Raw genomic sequence first — 21,044 nt, 5'->3', positions numbered from 1 at the left:
AGACACTCATGTTCATTCTGCAATGCAATGCTGCCATGGATAAGGGACAGGAATCAGTGATAAGGGACACATGATTATGTCCTCATTCAAACATAGATTTCAACCTTCACTCTGCCACTTACCTGAGAAATGATCATATGAGCAAGTTAAGTTCTTAAGCATCAGTTTTTTCACCTGTGAAATGGAGATGATAATGGCTATCTCAAAGGATTTGTGGCAATTAATGGTGGTAGAGTTTGAAAGTACCTGGCACATAGTGGGCAGTTGGTTATCACCTTCTTTCCTGCCCTCGTATTTTAGGCATCCAGAATTGAATGCAGTACATAATGATGCTTTTAATCAAAGCCACTGCTATTCTTTGAGCCTTTCTCAAAAATTTCATGTCACACAGAGGACACATATTCTATTTGTAAGAGAGAGCCTGGGGGACAGATGGTCTAGACAGAGATAGTACCAAACCAAAGTTGATTCCAACTCATGGCAAACCCATGTGTGTCAGCATAGAGCTGCATTCCACAGGGTTTTCTATGGCTGTGATTTTATGGAAGTAGAACATGAAGGCTTTCTTCTGTGGTGCTGCTGGGTTGATGTGAACCACCAACCTTTGGTTAATAGTCAAAAGCAGATTGTTTTCACCACTCAGAGATCTTAGAAACAGCAAACTCAGGCCTGAAATGAAGGCAGGGCTTCAAGGCAATACACACAATAGGGTTTTAGAGCAGTGACTGCAGCTTCCTTACTGGGTTTACTGAACACCTTGGCCTTCCTGAAAAGCTAGAGGTGAGAGTCCTTATCCTCCAGAGCTAGAAGAGGGAGAACCACTTCCCAGTGGGAAAAGGGATTCATCAAACGTCTAGGGGAACACCATCAGTATCCTTCCCAATCCTGCCTGAAGGACAGGTGTGGCCATTACCACAGTGACTCTGGGGCTGTCTTGGACCACTTTTGGGACTTAGAAGGTACAGAGGAAATTTCTTCCATTCTGGCTTTTTACATCTCAAGGTGATGAGTCAACCAAAATTGATACAAAGGAACAAAATTTAAGACAGAAGAGGAAGGGAAAAGACAAGGAACTAATTGTTTCCAAACTCCTATGAGCTCTGGTAGTGTAGTGCCTAAGGCACTTGACTGCAAACTAGAAGGCTGGTGGTTCAAACCCACCAGCCACTCCTTGGAAGGAAGGTTGGGCAATCTACTTCCGTAGTGATACCACTTCGGAAACCCAAGGAGAGGTTGCTATGAGTCAACTCCAACTCCATGGCACATAACAACAACAACAACAGTACTATGTGCTAGAAATTTTAAGGTGGTAATTTAAATGAATTTTCATGGCAACACTGTAAGGTAGGCATTCATTCCCATTTGACTCTGACCCCAGGACACTTAGGCTCAGAGATGTACAATCCTTGCCCACGATCAAGGGAGGAGGTAGAATTTGAACTCAGGTCTGCCTCCAAAGCCTGAGCACTTTCAATACCTCATAAAGTTCTCGGAGTGGATAGGACCCCTCACAAAGAGAGTCCCTGATGAGTTAATTTATGCTCTGGGTGTAGATTATCCATGATCCATTTCAGTTTGCTTCTGGGTAGTCATACAATTATTCTGTTACAAATAGTTAACATTTCTTTTCCTATGTGTCTAAAAGGATGAAAACCACTTAAAAAAGCAAAACAAAAACCAATGCCAAATAAAAAAAAAAAAAATCCAATTCTTAAACAACCCCAAACACCAAAACAACAAATGTGCTGAAAAGAAACTTCCAAAATGAAAATTGCCAGGTTCATTGTCATTGTTCTGAGACCATAACATTGGAGCAAATTATTATTCTAATTGGCAAAGCTGCAGCCCAGAAAGACGAGTAAGCACTCGACAGTGAGCTTTGCCGGCCAACATGAGGCATTGAGCTCAAAGCTACAGGGCATCGTTTCCAATGAAGGCGATAACAGTTCTTTTAATGAATGAGTCAAACATAAGATATACCAGGAGGGGGTATAACTGTGTCTATACACAACTCTGACATCATCTGATTTAAACAAGTTTACTAAAATGACAGTCATGGCCTTGACAATACTGAATGCAAAATACTGGTGTACACAGATTTTACAGTGAGGCCACCATGAGCCGGATCACAAAACAAGGTTTAACAGATGGGAGAGGCCCGAGGGAAGGCAAGCACACTGATTTTATTGAGAGAAAAAAGCTTATATACTGTAGGGTTGCTGAAGTTTAATAAATAAAGGTCAACTTATAATATATAAAAACAATATAAACATTTATATGCTACATGCATATCATATAATTTAAAGTAATAATTTATATACGGGGAGAGATGCTAATTTATGTTCTTCCGATTTTCCTTGACAAGGCACACACACAAGAGGTGTCTATCCGTATCCATCTCCAGCCCACAAGTTTATTGTTTTCTGAAGTCAGTGCTCGGACATAGGTTTGGGATGTTTTACACTGAGAGTTCCAGTGTTTGTCATCAATCCCTCTGCAACCGTTTTTGACAGGCCTGGCTTCTTTACATCTCGTTTCATAAAAATACTGTTTGACAGGGGAGTTGCCGGTTTTGATCTCCCCCAGCACTGTGACCTGGTGTCCCCGAATGTCGATGGCCGATGACTTGTCTGTCACCCACAAACTCTCACTGTCACACACCGAGTATTCCCCTCGGTGACTCTTATGCTCTGCATACCTTTTCCGCCGTGACGTTCTGTTCGCCACTGTGGGGTTTCCCACATAATCCTCCATGAGATACAAAGGTGGAGGCTCCAAGGGGGTGCTGTCACTCAGCAGGACCCGGGGGGAGTTGTAGCGTCTCTGTTGCCGCAGCAGGTCTGTGTCCATGGCGGTCACTGGCTGGAAGTCTGACTTGGTGGGCTCACCCTTCTCCGGCTCTCGTGGGGCCTCTGCTTTCAGCAGGGTGCTCTGGTAGTTTTCCTTAACGTCCACCATCTGCTTGGAGAGCTTGTTTTTCAAGATATCTGCCTGGATCAGTTTAATGATAAGGGAATTTAGCGAGTCTTCCGGCAAACTCCTTTGATCCATGTTGTTACCTTGGATGCCACGGAGATAAGCGAGAAATATCACATAAAACAAGATGGACATCACCTTGTTCACCTGTAAGATCTGAAAAGGAAACACAGGTGTTAATAGCAGGCTGTGGCAGCTGAGTCCATGTCATTCTAGTACTGGCTACTGGAGGCTGAGCATCTCTCTGAGGTAGGATGAAACCTCTGAGGTAAACAACAGAACTCCTCTCTGGACATTGTGAAGAGGTTGTCTGTTCTTTCCCCGACTACTCAGAAAGACTGTCTTAACAGGAATCCTCTGGAACCCTACACCACCTTTCTCTCCAAGGCTTCCAAGTGCTTTCACCTCAACCATCTTTCTTTTAACAACATGGCTGTGTGGCAGGGAAAGGTATGTGTTTTCACACATGCACATGAGTGTTTGCACACATGCACATGGTATAAATGAGACAGAGAGACAGACAGAGAAAATTTTAAACAAACGAACAAACAAAACCCAAAAAACATAAATGGAGAAAATTGCAGTATTAGACATATGAGGTACTAGTTCTGGGACTCAGGTCACAAAGAGAATCAAAGGCAGAGGCAGGCATGGGGAATGCTCTCCAGTTTTTCTGACTCTGGTATCTTTTCTGGACAGACAACATACAGTGCATTTGCATTTCAAGTCTCCTTTATCCTGCAGCCTCCTGTTGTGGGTGGATGATGGCCTTCCACTTCTTCCGACCACACTCTAGCCTGGAAAGACACCTAGTCCACCTTGGTACACTACGAAGACATTAAGCCTGAGAATTATGAACATGCATTTACATTCCTTTGTCAGCAGCAGTAGCATTCTTGCAGTAGTTTCAAGAAATACAGTTCTCTGGCTCCTCCACTGTAGACCCTGGGGTCTATCAGAGGAACACATGAAGTAGGCTCATCATCTGGTGGAGTCAGCTCTCTGACCCTTATAAGTGAACATGTAGAGTCAATACCCATTCTGTGAAAGGGCTTGAAGTTCAAGATGCTCTGCTGGGCTCTCCAAAAGCTTCTCCAGGGTGCCCAACTGATCCCATCAATCTCCAGAGACCCTCTTCCCAAAACTGAAATCCTGCCAAAGCACTACCTGGAGAAGGTGGAGAAGCATCTGTAACCAACTCAAATTAACTCACCCCCAAATAGGAAGATTCACTGTTGACAATTTTTTTCTCATTTGGCTTCCTTAAATTTTCTATTTTTTTTAAAGAAAGGTTCCTTCCAGCAGTTATGTTCAAATTCTGCACCTTCTTGTTCAAATGGCATCTTAACCCATCAGCACTCTCAGTCTGTTGCCATAGTAGAACTTCAACACAGGGTTTCCGTTGATTCCTTGTGGAATTACAGGGCTGATCTCGAGACACCTTCGTCGCTAGCCACTCCCTCAGAGGAGCAAACCCCAGATTTTCCAAAGATTAGCAAGGGAAAGAGACTCTCCAGGTGGGAGGGGTAGCTGACCCAGTGATCCTAACTTGTACCCACACCTCCTTCCTTTTGGTATTTGCTCTATAATTACCATTGCTGCCACCTTGCTGGCCACAGGGGTACATCATTTCCTCTTTAAAGCTCTCTGTCTTGGCATGGAAAATAAAACGTTTCCCCTGGCTCACCTTTGATGACTATAGAAAGATTATATGAAGTCCAAGGGGAGAAGAGAAGGGAAATAAACAAAGATGACAAAAGAAAAGTAAGCTTGCTTTGGTCAAGTACCTGGGACTGAGCCTGCCAATGAAACGCATTCTCAGGATCCCAGGTGCTACTTCTTTCCCAATCTTATCTGCTTTGTCTTTCAGACAAGACAACATTGTCTTCACCTTTGCCCCTAAAAGCCAAGAATGCTGCTGGCATCTTGCCCAAACTTCCTTCTCCTGGCTCTTGGCCAGCCTCTATGATAGGCATCCTACTTCTATGGGAACTCCTCTTCTAGAATACTGACCCCTTCTAGGTCAAAGCTAAGGGATGGATTTTAGCTTTGCTGCCCAACCCTGGAGTTGCTCCAGGACTCCTTTATCCTAGGAAAATGGTTAACCCAGGGTAACGGATCTCCCTGCTACTCTGCGTACAAGTGACATCTCCTTCACTTTTGCAGGCCCAACAAAGTGAAACACAAACAACAAAAGAATGGTGTACATGCCACTAGAATTACACCCACCAAAGAAAGAGAATGCAGCTGCAATGAAATCATTTGAGACTAAGAATCTATCAAGAAACAATTTATTAAATCCCCCAAAAGCCCAGCCACTGTAAGTTAAGAATACACCGGATATCTGCTCAGAGGAAATAAATCAAGTCTGGTTAGTGGGGGGACGTCCCAGGTAGAATAAGAGTCCATGTTTACATTAGTGAGGTAATTACAAGGTGAGTTGATGGGAAGAAATGATGGATGAGGCTGACAAGCTGGGGGTGAAAAAACAAGCATCTTTAAGGGTGGTGGTCTGAACACAGAAACAAAGAGTTTTAGAAATAGAAGAGTATATAAAGAGAGCATCTAATCTGACTCTTTCATTTATAGAAGAAAACCCAAACTGCAGTTTAAAGAAGAGAGACACACAATACTGATGGGTTCTTGTTCCAGCCTTAAGCTCCCTTTTTATCATATTATGACTGGGTTTGCACCCCCAAGCTCTGGCTACGCATTCATTCTTTAGTGCTACTTGAAAAAGCTTTCTGACCCACATGCACATATTGTCCCTTCACCTTGCACACTTTCATCACCTCTCCTGTGGAAATTTTACTCATTCTTTGGTGTCTGGTTCTAAAACTAGCTTTTCTATAAAACTACCCAAGATCTGCAACAGCAGTGACTGTTCCTGCTTTGCAGACCCTCAGCATGTTTTCTGAATGGTTATCATGGCAGGTACCACATTCCTTATGTGATGAGTTGGCTTATACCCTAGATTCTAGGTACTGCTAGGCCAGGAGGTCCTTCTTGTTTGTGCCTGTGCACCTCCACAATGATAAAAAGGCAACTGTGGGGGACTGGATGCAGAGAGTTAAAGGTGGAAACGAGGGTGGCTGAAGGCTAGACCAGCTACATAGTTTGTGGGTCCCAGTGCAAAATGGAAATGCAGGGCCACTTGTTTAAACATTATTTAGAGCAGGCAGGCTGGCAGCAGGATAGATTTGACCGCATGTGAGCTGGTACTCTGAGCCCTTAAGTGTGTGCTCCAGCTTCATTGTCCCATTGGACTTCACTTACAAAACACATATTTAAAGATAAAATTATGAAGAATTTCAAGACAGTGAGCATAGAGCGTGGGGCTCCCTTCTGAGTGCAGGACCTGGTTGATGGCACTGGTCACACACCCATGAAGTAGCCCTGTCTGCAGGAGCAAAGATGGTCCCTCTTGGTGAAATTGTCTGGAGGTTGAGTAGAAACCTCATTCTTGGTCAGGAGGGATGCGCAAAGCCCATGGAGGACTGTGTGTAGAAGGTGTCATGGTGAGAACAGTGATAGGAACTCTGACTTCTGCTGCAGTCTGACAGATAGGGTCTGGGGTTGTAGAGAACCACAAGGCTCTTTCATCTTCAAATGCCTTCAGAAGAGACTGCCTGCTCTCCTCCACCAGGGAGCAGCAAACTAAGGTGTGGATAACTCACGGGGGAGTGTGAGAGGCCAGCATCATTAGGGAGGACTGTTTTCTCACTGTTAATGTTAAGAACTGCCCAAACATGATGATGTTGTTGTTGTTATGTGCCATGGAGTTGGACCAGACTCATAGCAACTTCTCCTTGGGTTTCCGAGGCAGTATCACTACGGAAGTAGATTGCCCAATCTTCCTTCTGAGGAATGGCTGGTGAGTTTGAACCACCAGCCTTCTGGTTAACAGCCAAGTGCCTTAGGCACTACGCAACAAGAGCTCCTAGACATGGTGATAATAAAAAGCAAATTGATTTTTAGTTGGTTTTAATAATGTTTTCAAATTGTTTATAGATAATAATAAGGAACCCCTGGTGGCACAGTTGTTAAGCATTTGGTTGCTAATCAAAAGGTTGGTGGTTTGGATCCACCCAGCACCTCCGTAGCAGAAAGACCTGGCAATCTGTTTCCATTATTATTGCAGCCCAGATAGGCTATAGGGCAGCTCTAACCCTATAGGGTAGCTCTGCTCTATCATAGGGTCACTATGAATCAGAATTTGACTCAATGGTACCCAACAACAACAACATAATATTTACTGTTGTATCTAGGGGAGAGGGACCATTCTAACCACCCCTACTCCAAGTCATTTGGTGAGTTAGAACACAGGTCTCTTTTGGACAACTCTGCCTTTCTCGGGTCCCAGGCACACAAACTCAGTGCAAAATTATCAGGCGGGGGTGGGGGGAATACGAAAAAGCCCCAGATGCCCCTTAGCATAGGAGCTGTACTGCTTCTTATCATCAAATACAACAACTTGCCATGATACTCTGGAATAAGTTTGTGGGCTTGAATCATCTGCAGCCTGGTAGATATTTCTAAACTATTTGCAAGGCTACGTTAAAAGCCAACAGGCTTCCTATGAATTCATTTTGGTAATCTGCTTTTGGCTTTTTGTTAGAGAGCAGGAATTAGCAGGAATGCTTCTACTAGAACTCATTAAAACACATAATCATAGAAGTTTAAAGCTAGCAAGTGTCCTATATAGCCTTCTCATTTTTACTGATAAGGAAATTGAGGCCTGGAGTGGTGGTGAAGTGACTTATGTAAGGTCATACTGCAAAATAATGGCAACGAGCGGTAGAGGACACTTGGATCGTAAGCCCAACAGAAACCATGTGGCCTGTGCCTAACCACATAGCTTGTAAAGGATAAATAATGAAATCTGTATGAAACCACTTAGCACAGTATTGGCTCATAATGAAAAACCAAATCAAACCTATTGTCATCAAGTTGATTCTAGCTTATGGCGACTCTATAGGACAGAGTAGAACTGCCCCATAGTTTCCATGGCTGTAATCGTTATGGAAGCCAACTGCCACAACTTTCTCCTATATTCAAATCACCAACCTTTTGGTTATAGCTGAGTGTCTAACCACTGCACCACCAGGGCTCCCTGGCTCATAGTTAGTACACTAGAAATGTTAGTAGAATGTGAGCCTGAGTTATCTATGCAACAGGAGACACTGTATACCTGCCCTTGATGCACACATACAAAGTACCAAGGAGCTGAACTCGAGAGCTCCTTTCTCCACATCTACCTAACAGCCATCTCTCATGATCTGCATCAGGCTTTCTCCCAGATGCCATTGCTAGCAAGTGCTTGGCTCTCAGACAAGTCACATTGGTTGTGGGAGAAGATTATTACAAATTGAAGGTCCAACAAACAAGAAAATTTAAAAAGTATGGGAAAGTGTTTGGTGGTGTTTCTGAACAAGCTAGACATGAGAAGTGGTTTGTGCCACCCAGACTCCCTGGGTGTGTATATATTTAAACCCATGGCTACTAACCAAAAGATTGGTGATTCAAACTGACCCAGCAGGGCTTCAGATGACAGGCCTAGTGATCTGCTTCTGAATGGAACAGTTCTACTCTGAAACACATGATGCTGGCTTGAGTTGGAATTGACTCTATGGCAACTGGTTTGGTTGTGTTTTGTTTTACTTGAGAACAAGTTGATTCTCATCTCAGATCTCTTTCTAATCATCAAGGCCTTCATCTTTTACTTTGTTGTCTGGGCTGGGATGTCCCCAGAAATCTGCTTCTCTGAAGAAGGGAATGAAAAAGAAAAGGCTGTGGTAAATTGACTCAAATAAGGCCTATCAGTGGCTTTTTTAATCAAGGGACTCTTCTGCTCCTGCTCCAGTGGTCACTGTATTTTGCAGAGACCACCATTTAGGCAATTATCTTTCTGCATTATCATTGGTGGTATGTGTCCTTTTTGATCATAGGGACCTTGTCTTTCTCATCCACAGTCTCTGATGCCCAGCACACAGCTATACACATTGAAAGTCTTGATGTCTATTTATTGAATAGGGATGGATGTACTAAGCTCCTACTATGATCAAACCTTCCCCTAGGCACTGCTTACTGGTCTGTGTGCTTGCATGGGCTTCTGCCAAGCCTGGCTTTGGAGGCCAATCAATTCTGCCTTCTTTCCCCAAAGAAAATACAGGCCTTGGCTCTGAAGTAGGCCATGGTCCCTAGGCTCTTCTTGGTTATAATTGGAAAAAGACCTGTTAAAGACCTCAGTAAAACCCCCTTCCTACACTTTCCCCAGTGCCCATTTCCCCTGCTCAGAGTTTTCCAAGATCCTGACCAATGTGCATATGCTATTTTCCTCACTTAGAATGTTTTCCCACATATGGTGTTTTCTCAGTCCCTGGAGCAACATTCCTACAAGGTTTCACCATCCCTCAAAATACTCAAAAGAGAGCAATTTCTGATTCCTCCTTTTTGGCTCAGCTTCTAATACACATAGCGGGTTTTGGGGTATTCAAAGAGAAGCTGGAATCAAAAAGGAAGCAGGGGTGGAGAGTGGTACAGGACCTGAGCTCATGGCAACCTGTGTCTTCTCTGTCACACAAAGAGAGATGGCAGCTGTATTCTCTGGGTTGCAAGTTGCTTTTATGGACTAGCTTCCCTGCATAGAAGCATCTCCATCTGACCACACACCTAAGGTATGAAGGAAATGGTTAGGCTGGTTCCAGTGAGAGCATCAAGAACAATAATGTCATGGACCGAGTACTGACATACATTAAATACTTAATCCTGATAACAGCTCTACTGAGGTAGGTACTATTACATTATCTATTTCCAGGTGGGGAAACAGAGGTACAGGGATGTTAAATGACTAGCTAACAAGCAGCAGAGCCAGGATTTGAGCACAGTCTGTCTCTCGAGTACATCCTTTTAATGATCACACTATGCTGCCTTTCTGTCTGTCTCTGCAAACAGAACATTCTATGTCTATAGCACTCTAGAAAGTTTCTTTCAACAGGAAGCTCAAATTGCAAGCCTGGAACCAGGGCAACTGCCACCCATAAGGGTTGAGCACATCCTCTAGAAGCCTCGGCTCTAAGCAGAGTTTCCAGGGATTTGAGGCCATAGTTCTTTTCTTCCTCCCTGTATTCCCAAAGGAAGCAGACACAATTCTGTTTACTCCTGCCCCCCCCCCCGGTCTTGATGCTCTCTGAGGACAATCCCTCTATGGGTCTCACGTGTTCGGTGTTGCAGAGGAGGAGCACGGGACTGGCCACCTCAAGTCTGGGTTTGAGAACAGCACTATATTATCTGGGTGACTTAAAAACAAGGCACAAAGGTTCTGTTCCAGTTCCCATGCTGCAAAACTCCTCCCTGTTTTCCTCAGAGAAGAGTTCTGAGATGAAATTTTTTAATTTGACAAATTTTTAATATGTGAATTCAAGAGAGTTCATGATTTCTTGAGTAGCCACATCCTCTAGGCAAATGCATTCCCTTACTGGAGTTAAAGAGGATGCAGTCCAGCTGTATACAGAAGGGCTTAATTCTCGGGAGAATTTCTGACTAATGCTAAAGACTCAAAAGACCATATCCTGCCAGATAACCCTAATATCTTGTTCAGTGAGTGGAAAGGGTGAGAGGTGGGAAAGTGATAGATTTAAAGTAGAATGACCAAAAAGGAAAGGAATGTAGTGAAAATATTAAACGAAGGCTCTATAAAAGGCTGGCTAAGCTTGTTCCCCAAATCTTAATTGGAAAGTTAATTCAAATTGGGTTTGTTCGGAACATAGATTGTGAGGCCTGAAAATGAGTCAGTGGGGCCACATGAAGTCCTGACCAGGCTGTGAGCTGGGCAAGAGAGATCCTGGTGGACCCTCTGCTCGGGATTGGTCTGGTTTTGGTTAATGTCTTTATTAATGATCCGGAAGCAGGGAGAGGAAAAAGTGGCAGATTAATTAAAATGTACAGATGATGCTCAAAGGCAAGGTGCTGCAAACACCAGTGAGGACAGACCAATTAGGCTCGAGCACCCATGGGAGTTGGCAACCTGGAAATAGCATGATTAGACTCAAACTGGAAACACATAGGTTAACCCCCTGAGGCAAGATGAATCCAAAACCAACAAGGGAGGGAAATGCTTGTGAAAGGATAAAGGGAAGGAGTGACTTGGAATTGCTACAAGGAGTAAATGAAAAAGGAACTCACAGGAATAACGTGGTGAGGGTTTCCACAGAACCCTCTTTCCCCTCTAGGGCCATGTTCTTCTCTAGAAACCACCTCACACACTCTTACTGCTCTCTAGAGTGGTGGCAACCATTGTAGCTTCATCTTATTAAATATATCATTTGGGTTTTAAAGAGGACAAGGAACAGAGCCAGGATCACAATGCAAGGCAGCAACTGTCACAGAAAACCAAAAGTGACTAGTGATGGAGACTGGGCAGTCTCTCTCTTTGGGCTCTATTCGATGAGAACACATTTGAGAGTTCTTAAGCCTGGAAAGGTCTACATCTAATAGAATCAAAACAGGGGTGAACAGAGCAAGAAAAATGGATTCTTGCCCTGTTCTTTAAAATTCTTAATTCTGTAGCAGTTCCTCTTGTTCAAACATAACACTGAACTTGGGGTTCTGAAAGGAAGACTGACAGAGTGAATACTTGACTTAAGATCTGAAATAGGAGACCAAACCAACCAGTTGCCATGGAGTTGATTCTGACTCATAGGTGTCCTGTGTGTCAGAATAGAACTGTGCCCCATAGGGTTTTCAATGGTTGATTTTTCAGAAGGAGATCACCAGGTCTTTCTTCTGAGGTACCTCTGCTGTTATTATGTGCCGTTGAGTCAGCCCCGACTCATAGTGACCCCTCTTTGGGTTTCCTAGGTGTTATCACTACAGAAGTAGATTGCCCAACCTTCCTTCTGAGGAGTGGCTGGTGGGTTTGAACAAACAGACTTCTTGTTGGGAGTCAAGTGCCTTAGGTACTACGCCACCAGAGCTCCTCTGGGTACCTCTGGATGGACTCAAACCTCTATTTGGCAAGCAGCCCTAACCACTGGTACCACCAAGAGCCTTGGCCTCAATTTTCAGGAGATGCTGGTTTACCAGTGGAAACAAGGTACGCAGTCAACAGGGAAGGTGTCTTCGAGAAGGAAACAAAACAGTCCCTTAGAAAGTTGATCTGCCTCCCTCTGAAAGGATGTACTGAAATTGGTCCCTCCTGGAGACCAGAAAATGATTGGAAGCCATGAGTTTTCATACTTGTTGGGGAGGGATTTCACGTTGTTCAAAGCATATCCTTCTCTGGCCCCTAAGCAATAAAAGATGGAAGGTATGGCGCATGTCAAAACAATGTGTACTAACAGCTCCAAGAAGGTAGTACAGTTATTCTTTAGTTCAAGGAATGACCTGCCCCTGTCTTGGCAAGGAGATCAGAAAGGAGCTTGGTACGCTGATACAAGCCCCAGGAAATCCCTTCCATACCACAAACTCCCATTTCTGGCCAGAGGCTGAATGATGAGAGATCTGCAGAGAAAATATGAGTCAGTTCAGCTACTGGCCATCATTGCACTATCTAGTAAATTTAGTTTTCTTTGTGTTGGGCACTCACACTCTTCTGTATGCATGCAGGGATTTGTATGTACAAATACGCACACACTCACACACACACTGAAGCACCCCCACGCCCCAAGATGAGGATGGCTTATAGTCAGCTATGTCAGCACCTAACAGTAATTGCCAAATTACCATAATGTTCTGAGACATTTTGATTTGGGTTTCATTTTCTGCATCTGGGTCAACTCCATTTTCCAAGTGTGAAAACACACAAGAGAAGCTTGAGTTTAATTGTACAGACAGTTGGGTCGTATACCTGGCGTTAAATCCTTAGTGTCAGAGAACACAGCACCAATTTAACCTGTTTGGTTGTAGTTTTATGTCTCATGTTTCAGTTGGATGTATGTGCCAAGCATCTGCATTGCCTGCAAACTTCTATACAAATATAAATTAATACTGTCACTAGGCAGGAGCTGCCAAGTACCTGACTTTTAATACTTAAGATAAATAATGACAATAATGCTGGTCATTATAAATTGTCCATGTTGTCCACCCAGTCGAGAATGAAGTCAAAATGGCAGAATGAAGAAGTTGGCTTTGACAACCTCATCCACTCAGTGACCAGAAGACCAGAAGAACTAGCAGTGCCCGGCTACTGCCACTGACCATTCTGACTGGGATTGCAATAGTTGGTCCTGGATAGGATGGGAGAAAATTATGGAGCAGGACTCAAATTCTTATTACAAAAAAAAAAAAAAGCCAGACAAATTGGAACAGTGAAGAACAGAGGGCTCCCTGAGACTATGGCCCTGAGACACTCTTTAAGCCTAGAACCGAGCCTATCGCCTGAGATCACCTTTCAGCAAAATAGCAGAATGTCACACAAAAGGATATTACCTGTAAGATTGGTGCCCTACTTAAAAATCATCAGCATGAGACCAAAAGGTCAACAATTACTCACATGCAAAGATAAGAAAAAAGATAACGGGGACTGGAAACTAGAGTACTAGAAAAGGGGTAAATTAAACACAATGAAAGATAGTGTTGACACATTGTGATAAGCATAAATGTCACTGAACAATTTGTGCAGACATTATCAAATGGGTACCTAACCTGCTGTGTAAACATTCACCAAAATTTCAAACTCAATGAAATATTAAAAAGAAAAAAAAAATGTTGGCTTGGCCTTGAGAGTTAAAAGCTAAGGGAAATCCCAAAGTATGACATCTATTCACACTCTGGTTGCCTCCTTCAAACCAAGACCGCAGCTGGCTTGGCAATGCCCAGACCTTTTTCTGTGCATTAACCATAACAGCAGCAGTAGCAGCAAGGCCGGGATCAACCGAAACCATACTGGTTTGGCCCAAAGAGATCTTGGCCATAGAAAGTGTGGTCAGATGGCAGCTCTCTCCTCCAGGATTGGTGATCAGGCCTGTGTCAAATATAGCCTGCAGCTCCCCCTCACATCTCCCTCTTGCCACACAGCCAATCTCCTTTCATGATGACAAGGTATTGGCAAGTAGCCTGACACTGTCTTTGGTCTGGATCCTCTCTCCAAGAGACTGGTGTCTGAGGACTTCCAGGGCCAAGGCTATCTTCCATTCCAGGAGTCGGGTGTGTGTGTCTCTCCCTCTTCACACTCTGGCTGCCTTCATTCATTTGAATAATTACAGACACGAAAACTGATGTAGAAGAGACATTTCTCTGGTGATTTTCCGACTCCCTTCTCTCTCACGTGTGAGGTGAGCCTGAGATGAGCACATAGGAAGAAAATCAATCTTTCACCCAAACTGGAGTGTGAGGTAGACACTTCATAAACATTATGACTCCAATCCCAAACAATCTAGTGACTCTCTTTCTGGGCAGCTGGGCAAAAACCAACCAAGAGCTCGTCCTCTGAAAGCAATCTTGGCACAAACACTCTGAACCCAAAGCTGTCTTTAATCACAGACACAAGTCATAATAATCGCTTGTAATAACAGCTAACATTGACTGAGCCTTACCATATGGTCGGGACTTTGCTGAACACTTTACATGGATTATCTCAATTAATCCTCACAGATACAATTATTACCCATACTTTGCAGCTGAGGAAACTGAGGCTCAGAGGGCTTAAGTAATTTGCCCAAGATCACACAAGACTTGAGAGGCAGAGCCAGGATTCAAACCCCTGTGTGTGTGACCCCATAAGCCTTATGTTTAGTCAATATTTCATAACACTTCTCAACTCATTCCAGACAGTCCAAGACACCTGCTGCTCATGCGTAGTAAGCTAGGGACCAAGTCCCATGATAGCACATTTAGTGCTTCTTTCTTTGTTTAGAGAAAAAGACATTCAAGACAGGTCCTCTGAGATATAAAGAGGACATTTCGCCGTCTCTTCATAGTGGCTGAAAAGTATGTATATTCACCACATGACTAGTGGTTTCATTGACCTTTGTTTCAGTTTCCCAAAAGGAGCCCTGGTCATGCAGCACCTAAGCACTTGGCTGTCATCTGAAAGGGTGGGGACTCAAACCCACCAGCTGTTCCATGCTCGGGAGAAAGATGAGGTAGTCTGCTTCCATAAAGACTACCAAACCAAACTCATTGCCTTCGAGTCCACTCCAACTCACAGCAACCCCTCCTTGGGTTTCCAAGGCAGTATCACTACAGAAGTAGATTGCCCAACCTTCCTTCTGAGGAGTGGCTGGTGGGTTTGAACTGCCAGCCTTCTGGTTAGCAGTCAAGTGCCTTAGGCACTATGCTACCGAGCCTTTAAAAAATTAGCTGCAGTTTTGAAGGTGAGAGATTTCTGAATCTTTGGTTTTCACAGATTGTAGTAAACTTGCTATTGAGGTAGAGAAATAGAATACTGTGGACTCTTGACATATCTTCTGCTTTGATTTATTAATAAAAACCAACCTGGCCACTAACTAGCTTTGAGATTTTGGGAGAATAACTCCTCGCCTCTAGATCTCAACTCCCAATGGTATTTCTCCACAGGATTGCTACTGGTATTTTGATCAGGATGGGTCTTCATTGTTCAGTCTTGTCCCACATGCATGCAACCCTGGCCCCCACCTACTAAATATCAATAGTGTCTCCCAGTCACTGTGATCACTGAAAAAAAAAAACATTCACACTTTCCAAAATCCTATTTGGGAAGGTCTTAGTGTCTCCATTAAAAAGTCATATAACACAATGCTGGTAGACGAAAACAGTGACTTTTAGCCACTTTTAGATTATTAACTCTTTTTAGAATGTGATAAGTGCTAAAAGAACCTTTCCTCTAAAAAACATTCATATACACACAAAGGGAAAATTTTGCAAAAAACTAAGGCAGTTCACAGGCTATTTATAGCCTAAACTAACTCATTGCTGTCAAGTCCGATCCGACTCATAGCGACCCCTTCTTGGGTTTCTGAGGCAGTATCTCTATGAAAGTAGATTGCCCAGTCTTCCTTCCGAGGAGTGGCTGGTGGGTTTGAACTGCCAGCTTTCTGGTTAGCAGTCAACTGCCTTAGGCACTATACCACCAGAGCTCCTAAAGCCTAAACTAACCAAAAAACCTAAACTTACTGACATCAAGTCATGTCCGACTCATTGCGACACTTCCTTGGGTTTCTGAGGTGGTATCTCTATGGAAGTAGGTTGCTCAATCTTCCTTCTGAGGAGTAGCTGGTGGGTTTGAACCACCAGCCTTCCGGTTACCAGTCAAATGCCTTAGGTACTATGCCAGCAGAGCTCCTAGATCAAGAATTCTTGAACTGAAGCATTTCAGAGGTTCTTTCTAGCTAGAAAACTCTGTCCTTCTCTTACCCTCTGCCAACACTGAGTCATTTCTTCACAAGACCAAATGATCCTCAACGCCAGTCTCATTTCCTGGTTCTACCTTGTTTCCCTGTGTCCTTTTGAACAAAGTTTTGGAGCCAGGTACTGAACACATTTATCTCCTAGAATTCTTGTATAATGGGAAGGTTATGGCTCATAATGGTGGGAAAGCGACTTGGTCGAAAGGAAACAAGGAATTAGTGGGAAAGCCAGAACAACCTCGGTCTCCAGAGGCCCAACAAGACACTGATTGTGTGGAACCACACAGGCAGTACAGGCAGTGCCTGGGTTATAGGTGAGTTCTATTCCTAAGTTTGTTTTTAAGTTGAATTTGTACATAAGTTGGAACAATTAGGTATAGCTTCTATCTAACATCAATTAGTCAAATGTTTCTCTTAGTATAAAATGTAGCTTTCCATGCATCATAAAAAACATTAGGAAACATTTCAAATACACTAAAACAACTTTAGCATAATAATAATAATAATGTTTGGATGTGTGTCACAAAGTAGCACCCATTTGTTATTATGAACCATTATATGTACTTAGAGCTTTTAATATAGTATATTTAATGGGTGTTGGTTTGTAACAACAGGTGGGATGTATGTTGGATGTTCATAACCTAGGGACTGCCTGTGTATTTAAGAACACATGGAGGGAAACATGCCTACACAGGCTTAATTGACAGTAAGGCATCCTCCAGATGGTGTAAGAGTTCCATGAGAGGTCGACCAACATGGTGTGTTAAACACTAGGGCTAGAGCTAAGCACTTAGCAGCCTGATCACTGACCCAGCACAAAAGGCAGCCCATAGAAGCAGAGTCCTTGCCTTTTTCTTCCTTTCACAAATACGTATGTAGCATCAGCCCCATCAGCCATTGACATTTACATTCCCAAGGGCATTTTCCTTCCTACCCCATACTCTGCCATCACTCTGGATGGCTTCACCTCCAACCCAATGGCTTTTTCATCCTTTTGGTCCCACTGTTCCTCAATGACTTCTAGACCAGTGCTCTTTCTTGTTTCCAAAACACTTTGCTCAATCCCAGCCTACCACCATTATGAGTACAGGGGTGCTACCCTGTTGTGGAGCTCTGAGTGAGGCTGCATATACTCTCAACAGGAAAATGGGAGGTGGGAGGGCTGGGGGCCAGCAACAGATACAACCTTAGAAGATACCCTAGAAGCCTGAGAGAGGAGGTTTAAGCACAAACAGAGGCTCTCTTGATATATCAGATAGGAAGTGGGTAAATTCATTACTCAACCAGAAGGTATAGTCAGAAAATACATCAAGGCCAGACACTGCGCACATGCATGTTACTAGTTTAGAACATGGCTGCAGATTTTTGACACTCTTATACCTTGCATAAGGAGCTCTGGTAGCATAGTGCCTAAGGCACTTGACTGCTAACCAGAAGGCTGCCAGTTCAAACCCACCAGCCACTCCTCGGAAGGAAGGTTGGGCATTCCTACTTCCGTAGTGATACTGCCTTGGAAACTCAAGGAGGGGTCACTATGAGTCGGGGCCGACTCGATGGCAAATAACAACAACAACAACAACATACCTTGCATATAGAGGGGAAGCTCTGGTGGTGTAGTACCTAAGGCACTTGACTGCTAACCAGAAGGCTGGCAGTTCAAACCCACCAGTCACTCCTTGGAAGGAAGGTTGGGCAATCTACTTCCACAGAAAATCCCTCAGAAACCCAAGGAGGAGTCACTATGAGTCGAATCAACTCGACAGCAGTGAGTTCGGTGTTTTTGGTTTTTCATATAGCGGTGGTGTCTATGTCCCCTCCCTTTGAATCTAGGTGGGCTTGTGATTGTTTTGACCGATATAATACAGCAGAAGTAACCTGAAACAACTTCTGATGCTAGGTCCTAAAAGGCCATGCAGCTTGTCTTGTTCCTGGAGACCTGAGCTGCCATGTAAGTAGTCTGATGGCTCCAAGGCCAACGTGCTGGAGAGCCCAGGAATAAGTGCTACCCTAAGGATACCACTAGACAGATCCAGCTGAGTCCAACCTCCCAGCCATCCCTGCCAAGGCTTGAGGCATGAGAGGCAATCTGATTTAAATGATCCAGACCAGCCCATCTACCCACTGAATCTCACCAAATGACCTCTGTCAATGTCACATGGCACAGACAAATCACGCAGTCCAGCTCTGTCCAAATTCCTGACCCCCAAAATCATGAAGTATGATAAAAAGTTGTTGTGTTAAGCCACCAAGTTATGGAGTGGTTTGTTATACAGCAAAAGATAAGTGGAATCTCCACAGCTGAAAAAGATGCAGGGGATTTGAGGTGCCACCTTTCAATGACAATGGCAACATTTCATTACATTTGCACAGAAGGGCTCAGATAAATTCCTGGGTGATGGGTCTAAATGGATCTCTAGGATAGTTACTAATGGATTACTAACTACTTAAGGCTGGAACTGTGAAGAACAGGAAAGCCCTTGGAGCTGTCATTTACTCAAGGGTGAGCTATAGCTGAGATTCTGAAGTCCCAAAGAATCTGACTGCAAACTGGCAAAGCAGAGGTGTGAGGCCACCCTCCACTGACTGAGACTTCAGGGTCTGTGTTTGTGTATATGAGAGACAGAGAGAGAGGGGCAGAGACAGAAAGAGAAGCAGGAGCAGGCAGGGCTTTCATGAACAGGAGGTTCCAGCTGAGTCAAAGGCCCCTAACTTCTGGTAGCATAGTGCCTAAGGCACTTGACTGCTAACCAGAAGGCTGGCAGTTCAAACCCACCAGCCACTCCTCAGAAGGAAGGTTGGGCAATCCTACTTCTGTAGTGATACTGCCTCGGAAACCCAAGGAGGGGTCGATATGAGTCGGGACCGACTCAGGGCACAAAACAACAACAACAACAATGCAAAAATGCAGAGTATGGGAGAGAATACCCCTCCAAAGCCACCTCTCTAGTGGCCCCAGGGGGTATTTGCCCTTAGACCTTTCTCAAATTCCAGGTTAGAAAATGCTCCACCCTTCCACTGTCTCATCAATGGTGGTTCAATCTTTGCAGTAACTCACATTCTCTTCCTATTCACCAGGGGCTGCAGACAGGACAGGCAGCATGGGAAAAGCATGAGAAATGTGTTTCAAAAGGAGCTTCCTGGCATTGACACAGCTGGAAACAGGTCACAGAGTTTAAAGACCATTTGTACCTTGTCCCAGTAGTGGTAGGGGTAATGCCTAGCAGCACTGTCACCAGAGGCAGGAAAAAGTAGAAGAGGAGGCTCTCAAACTCATACTCAGGCTGTTGGAAAATAGGCAGCATGTGCCTCTGTGTGTGTGCGTGTCTGTGTGTGTGTGCGCACGCGTGTGCGCGCTGTGTTGAGAGAGGGATGCTGGGAAGAGGAGAAAACTCAAAAGGGACAAAGAATCAAGGAATGGAGTCTCTACTCTCACCTTTCCTATTTATTCACTGTGAAACCTTGGGCCAATGTTCTTTCTTTTGTTTTTAACTTCTCTGCCTTCATTTTCTCTTCTAGAAAGTGAGAGGATTTACTCTGGTAAATTATCATCTAAGATCATTGGCATTCTAAGAGTTTGCCTACCCAGAAGGAGCTAAAAAATAAGGCTATGGACTTGATGCCCTCTGTCTCATCTCCTGGAGCACAGAGGAGTAAGAGTTTTCTCTGGGGTTCCTACTTATTCCACCCCCAACCCCCACATGCTCTGTTCATTTAAAGAGGAAGACTCAATGGCCTTCTTGGGTCCCGGAGAAGTGGAAACATGTAAGGACAGGCAGGGGAGAAGGCCTTGTGATAGAAGAGAGAAATTCTGGGTCAAGTTTGCATTTCTCATTATTTCTCCAACCCTTCTCAAATTCCTTTTGTTTAGAAACCTCCTTGAGTTTCTGAAGGCTTTCCCCTCCCCCACCCCGCCCCCTGAAAAACACTAGGAGTTCCTTCAGCCTGTAACCCTTCTGGATAACACGTTCCATATGTCGGTCACTCTCTGCATGAAATGTTTACGCTCACTTTTCTGGTCACCTTCTCCAGGGTCTCCCCATACCACCTCTCCCCACAACAGCCCTACCAGCTCCCTCTCAGGGTCTCTGTTCAAGAAGTACCAATCTAGACCAGGTCAGAGCACACTTGTCCTCCCAGGTCAAGTCTCATTTAGAGTTCCTGGAGGTCACACTCCTTAGAGGACCAGGCAGCTGGCCCGCCCTACCAACAGCTGCAGGGAGACTCTCCTTTAAGCACTGGGGCTAATTGAGCAGTGCTCTGATTGAGTTTGCCACATGATTTGCTTAGAGCATGGTTTTATAGCAAGGCAACACAGCATTCTATTGTCTTCCTTTCCCACCCTAGCTCCCCCCTCTTTCGTGGCTACCCACCGTGGTAAATAAAGGCTGAAGAGATTTTTCCAACATAACTTCCAATGCTGCCTTTGCTGATGCCGACGCTACAAATAGACATTCCACCCCTCCTTGCCTGACCCCCACCTCTACACACCCCTTGCTGCTTTTCTGATGCATCTTTAGATAAATGAGCTTGACTCTGGAAACACAATATGGTAGATTTTGTAGTGTTCTCAAAAGACAGAGGGAGGTGGGCTTCAGTGGTTGTGAGGGGCTGAGTCGGAAGGATTGAAGAGTGACTTGGAATTGGTCAAGGCAACCTGAGAAGTTGGCTTGAAGTTTTTCTTCCTTGAAAGTATGATTGTACTTAAAGTTTTCACATTTTGAGGAATACTCTGGAGATTAAGCA

The 21,044-nt window shown here is 44.2% G+C and overlaps 1 protein-coding gene across 1 annotated transcript; it reads right to left on the bottom strand.

Annotated features, from left to right (window-relative positions):
• Window positions 1-2,337: 2,337 nt before the first annotated feature.
• NTF3 (neurotrophin 3) lies at window positions 2,338-3,126 on the bottom strand. The gene has a single exon (XM_007937085.2). The coding sequence runs from the start codon at window positions 3,109-3,111 to the stop codon at window positions 2,338-2,340; it is 774 nt and encodes a 257-aa protein (XP_007935276.2). The 5' UTR covers window positions 3,112-3,126.
• Window positions 3,127-21,044: the final 17,918 nt, after the last annotated feature.

Source organism: Orycteropus afer, unplaced genomic scaffold (genome assembly GCF_000298275.1).
Source record: "Orycteropus afer afer isolate SDZICR_OR568_19922 unplaced genomic scaffold, OryAfe1.0 scaffold00040, whole genome shotgun sequence".
NCBI lineage: Eukaryota > Metazoa > Chordata > Mammalia > Tubulidentata > Orycteropodidae > Orycteropus > Orycteropus afer.
The sequence above is the reverse complement of the archived record's forward strand: the minus strand, read 5'-3'. Positions and strand labels throughout refer to the sequence as shown.

Coding starts and splice junctions, on each gene's coding strand:
- NTF3 (XM_007937085.2), bottom strand. CDS start 3,111: ATGTCCATCTTGTTTTATGTGATATTTCTCGCTTATCTCCGTGGCATC.